Source organism: Cyprinodon variegatus, unplaced genomic scaffold (assembly GCF_000732505.1).
Source record: "Cyprinodon variegatus isolate N-32 unplaced genomic scaffold, C_variegatus-1.0 Scaffold111, whole genome shotgun sequence".
NCBI lineage: Eukaryota > Metazoa > Chordata > Actinopteri > Cyprinodontiformes > Cyprinodontidae > Cyprinodon > Cyprinodon variegatus.
Genome location: NW_015150564.1, coordinates 74,519 through 79,080, shown reverse-complemented (window position 1 = coordinate 79,080; position 4,562 = coordinate 74,519). Strand labels below are relative to the sequence as shown.

Here is a 4,562-nt window from a genome sequence, read left to right as displayed (position 1 = left end):
CTTTTCTTTCTAAAGTGAAGCAAACATTTATCTTTTGAAATGTGTTTTTCTGGTCAGCACCAAAGGTCCACAGATCGCATATGAACGCAGCTTTAGGTGGAAGCTCGCTCACTTCCGCTACCTTTGCCAGGTAAGTGCTTTCTTTGTTTGATCTCCCTTTCAGAGCTGCGTTCCCTCTGCTTCTCCCTTGATGCTCATTTCTTGTCTTTCAGTCTAATGCCCTCCCGAGTCACGTAAAGATCAACGTCTCCAGACAGGCGCTGTTTGAGGACTCCTTCCAGCAGGTAGAAGCTTTAATCTGTTGCTGCTCTGCTGTTCAAACCTCAGTTGATCTACATTGATTACTCCATCGTTTGTAGCATGTTTATTTTTTCTCACCTTTCTCTTCATATTTGTGTCTAAACTTAGGGAAAGTAATTTATTCAATCTTGTGTGTCTGTTTCGCACCTTGTCAGATTATGGCGCTGAAACCATACGACTTGAGGAGGAGGCTGTATGTGATCTTCAGAGGCGAGGAGGGTCTGGACTATGGTGGCTTAGCCCGGTAATAAAAACTAGATCCTTGTACTTAAAAATGGTTCCAAAAATTAACTGTTTTTGTTTGTATTTTTGCCAAAACACCAACATTGTTTTCTCTCTCCTGTGTTTTCTCCTCTGTTCTCCCTCCAAACTTAACAGGGAGTGGTTTTTTCTCTTGTCCCATGAAGTGCTGAACCCCATGTACTGTCTGTTTGAGTACGTTGGCAAGAACAACTACTGTCTGCAGATCAACCCGGCAGCGACCATCAACCCAGATCACCTCTCCTACTTCTGCTTCATAGGCCGCTTCATTGCAATGGTACATCCAGAAGTTGATTCCGGAACTACTCAGGCTCGTTATTATTTGTTTGTTCTGCTCAGCTCAGAAAAACTGGTGATGTTGATCTTTGTTGTTATTTCTGCAGGCCCTTTTCCATGGGAAGTTCATTGACACTGGCTTCTCTTTGCCTTTCTACAAACGAATGTTGAACAAGAAGCTCATCCTTAAAGACCTGGAGTCTATTGACCCTGAGTTTTACAACTCACTCATATGGATTAGGTAAGCTTAATGTTTCCTCTAGCTTTGGTCAGTGTCAGCAGGACTAATGTTGTCAGGGGTCAAAAGTAAAGAAGAAACTTTGGTCCAACCTGTTTTTCCATTTAGTTTTTTTTTTTATTCATAAAGGTTTGATTAAACAATGCAATAATGACACCAAACCTAAATTTGAGGCCTAGGTTTTATTTTCCCCGTCTAGATATGTAAAAAGATAATGGAGCAGAGTTCAAAGGTTGAAGGTCTGTGATGACTGGGATTGAGCATGATTGCTGGTTGCATTTGCTAACAAGCAAAGCAAAATGGCACTTTACACCTGCATTTAGCTTCGACCTGAATTGGTTTTAATCCCTTTCATTTAAGTACAGAGAGTGTCCCAACTTTAGAAGAAATTTAAAATTTGAAGTTAAACTTTTCCTTGACAGTGTCGTTTCTAAGTCACCAATTTAGTGCTACTTGGTCCCAATGTCATTTCCCATTGGGAACCTACTAGCACTAAGTTGCTAACTGGTTAGCAATGTGCTTCCGAGACACTGGCCACAATCAAACTTGCTTGCGATTGTTCCACCACAACAATCCCGCCCCCTTGATAATCAACCAATCACATCCACTTTATTCATTTGTGTAAAGTCGTGCACCATTTGGCAGAATTCAGAAATGCAACAGTTGGAACAGCCGCTTCCCTACAACTTTAAATCCTCAGCACCATTTACTGCAACTTAGTTCCACTTAACTTTACATGGAAGTAGTGATGTTTTGCTTTTGTGGACAGAAGAAAAAACAGATTTACATCATTGTTCCATTGTATATTATTATGTTAGTGGGTTTTTTTTTTTTTATGAAACAGATCCTGAATTAACTAAAACAAAAAATTATGAAGTATAAAAAAGGCTCTGGTCTCCCTCCAGAAGGGGAGCCATGGATTAAGACGAAGAAAAGAAAAAAAAATTCCCTTAGGAAACAGAAATTACTGGTCGAAGATGAGTTAGGTGGGGTTTAATCATGTTGGCCATACCTTGACCTTTGCATAATATAATCTATCATCAGTGTCGCTTTAAGAACCACATTCAAATACCGCCCTACAAACAGATGATCAAGTACACTCTTCTGTGGATTCTTCTTCGCTAATATTAGGAACCTATTCTATATCTATTTCTTGTCTTCGGACTTGACATTAAAACTAGGATTGAAAATAACGAATTTTAAAGAATGCAGGAGAACTGAAAGATTAGAAACAGTTCTGGTCAATAATGGATTCACGGTAGCAGCCAGTACAACTTGCCAGATTGCAGAAATACATTAAAACCTCGCTCTGTTACTGATCTGATAACTGACCTTTAAACTCCTTAAAGGGTCCTTGAATTGGTGTTTCTACCCTGTGTAATTTTATTTTTCCTTTCATAGAGCATAACTGAGTAGAAAAGAATAGAAATCGGAAGCAAGTATTGAATAATTTAGTGCACAAGCTTGATTACATCCTAATTTTATGCAGCACCACTTCATGCAGCCTATAGAGGGGATTCCGAGCACTAAGACTGATCAGAGCTTCTATCCTACAACATTTAGATGCGTCTGCAGAGCTGGATGAAGGAATTAATGCTGACGCTCAGGGTGTCATGGATCAGGAATGTTTTTTGAACATTGCAGGATAGTAGCTCTCAAGCTTATATTGCACCGAAAAGGGAGCCAGAGAATAACTTGTGTTCCTACTCTGTTAACCTGCAGCAGCAACTCTGCCTCTTCTCTCCTCAGGGACAACAACATAGAGGAATGTGGGCTGGAGATGTACTTCTCTGTGGACATGGAGATCTTGGGGAAGATCTCTTCACACGACCTGAAACCTGACGGCTCTGAAGTTCTGGTCACTGAAGGAAACAAGGAGGAGTACATCAGGTGATCTTCTGATACCAGCAGAACTGTAGAAGCTGTTAGTGCTGTGAGGAGCCTAACATGTTCTGGGTGGTTTGCAGTCTGATGGCAGAGTGGAGGTTTTCCCGTGGGGTCGAAGGTCAAACCAAAGCTTTCCTGGACGGCTTCAATGAGGTGGTTCCACTTCAGTGGTTGCAGTACTTTGATGAAAAGGAGCTGGAGGTGAGCAGAACCACCTCGTTCAGAACCAGCTTAGACTTTAGTGCATCTTTACTGGATTAGTTTTCTGAGGCTGTTTGTTTTGTATGTGTGATGCAGGTGATGCTGTGCGGCATGCAGGAGGTTGACCTTCAGGACTGGCAGAGGAACACGGTGTATCGTCACTACACCAGGAACAGCAAACAGATCATGTGGTTCTGGCAGGTACTGTTGCTTTGGGTCAGATTCCGCCGCAGCATCGTCCATTAGCGTCAGTCACTGATGGTCGTTTGCTGCCACTTTGCCATTCTTGCCAACACTCCTGATTTATATGGAAGACTTATGATTTTTTTATGTTATCTCCCGCTGAGCTATCAGTCTCCTGCTAAGCTCCCAATTTTCGGTGAGGGAAAAAAGTAAACTTGTAATGGATATATATGTCACAATATCTGACAACCCTTTACAGCCTGCCGAAACAGAAGGCGTTTTTTTTTATTTAGTTTTTACAGCATTAGTTGTCTTTTTTTCGACAGTACACATGCGGCAAAGGACCACAGGTCGGATTCGTACCCGGATCAGTCGTATCAATAATTAAGGCCTCCGCACATAGGTCGTATACACTAAACACTGCGCCACCGAAGCACGCCCAAGTTGTTGATGTTTTGTTTTTTTTCCCCGGTACATGGCAAGAACCAAGTAATCCTTTAGGTGCTTACTAAATGTGTTAGTGTGCATCTGCCTTATCATTTAATCTTCTGGTATTTATTTTAACAATTAAAACAGCTTTTCTTTTCATTGTCCTTAAAGATTATTAATGGAATGTCAAAGAAACAAAAACTTCAGAATAACTTTCTTTCATCAGGTTTAAAATACAAGGCAAATATTTAACATTTGGGCCAAAACACATCTGTAAAAACCTGATTCTTCACAATCCAATTTTAGAAAATGTATTTTGCTCCCTGACAGCTGGTGAAGGAAGTGGACAATGAGGTGCGGCTGCGGCTCATGCAGTTTGTGATGGGGACCTGTCGGCTCCCTTTGGGCGGCTTTGCTGAACTTATGGGTCAGTGACAGAATCAGATCCACTAGGAGGAGCTGGCTAACACCTGAAAGCTTATAGTTAATGATTTCTTCTTGCATTGCAGGAAGTAACGGACCTCAGAAGTTCTGCATTGCGAAAGTGGGGAAGGAGACATGGCTTCCCCGTAGCCACACATGGTCAGAACCAATCAGATTCCTGCTGATGATTTATAGTGAAAAGCCTTTAAACTGTGGTTTTCTGTCAGTTTTATTGAACACTTAGAATTATCTGTTTTTTTTGGTCCTTTTGCGGTTTTAATTTTGATAATACTACACCCTTTATTACTACCAGTGTTGCCCCTTGCTCACACTGGCTCCGGTACGGTTACCGAGCCGACGGAGA

General features: G+C 41.4%; 1 protein-coding gene across 1 annotated transcript in view; it reads left to right on the top strand.

Moving 5' to 3' along the window:
• LOC107084905 (NEDD4-like E3 ubiquitin-protein ligase WWP1) overlaps positions 1 to 4,562 on the top strand; it is a 59,204-nt gene that overhangs the window by 20,836 nt on the left and 33,806 nt on the right. Inside the window, exons 9-18 of the mRNA XM_015374964.1 lie at positions 58 to 130; positions 213 to 284; positions 456 to 544; positions 679 to 838; positions 945 to 1,078; positions 2,825 to 2,965; positions 3,043 to 3,163; positions 3,260 to 3,364; positions 4,106 to 4,202; positions 4,285 to 4,357. Coding sequence (XP_015230450.1) covers positions 58 to 130; positions 213 to 284; positions 456 to 544; positions 679 to 838; positions 945 to 1,078; positions 2,825 to 2,965; positions 3,043 to 3,163; positions 3,260 to 3,364; positions 4,106 to 4,202; positions 4,285 to 4,357 — 1,065 coding nt within the window. The remainder of the gene's footprint in view (positions 1 to 57; positions 131 to 212; positions 285 to 455; positions 545 to 678; positions 839 to 944; positions 1,079 to 2,824; positions 2,966 to 3,042; positions 3,164 to 3,259; positions 3,365 to 4,105; positions 4,203 to 4,284; positions 4,358 to 4,562) is intronic.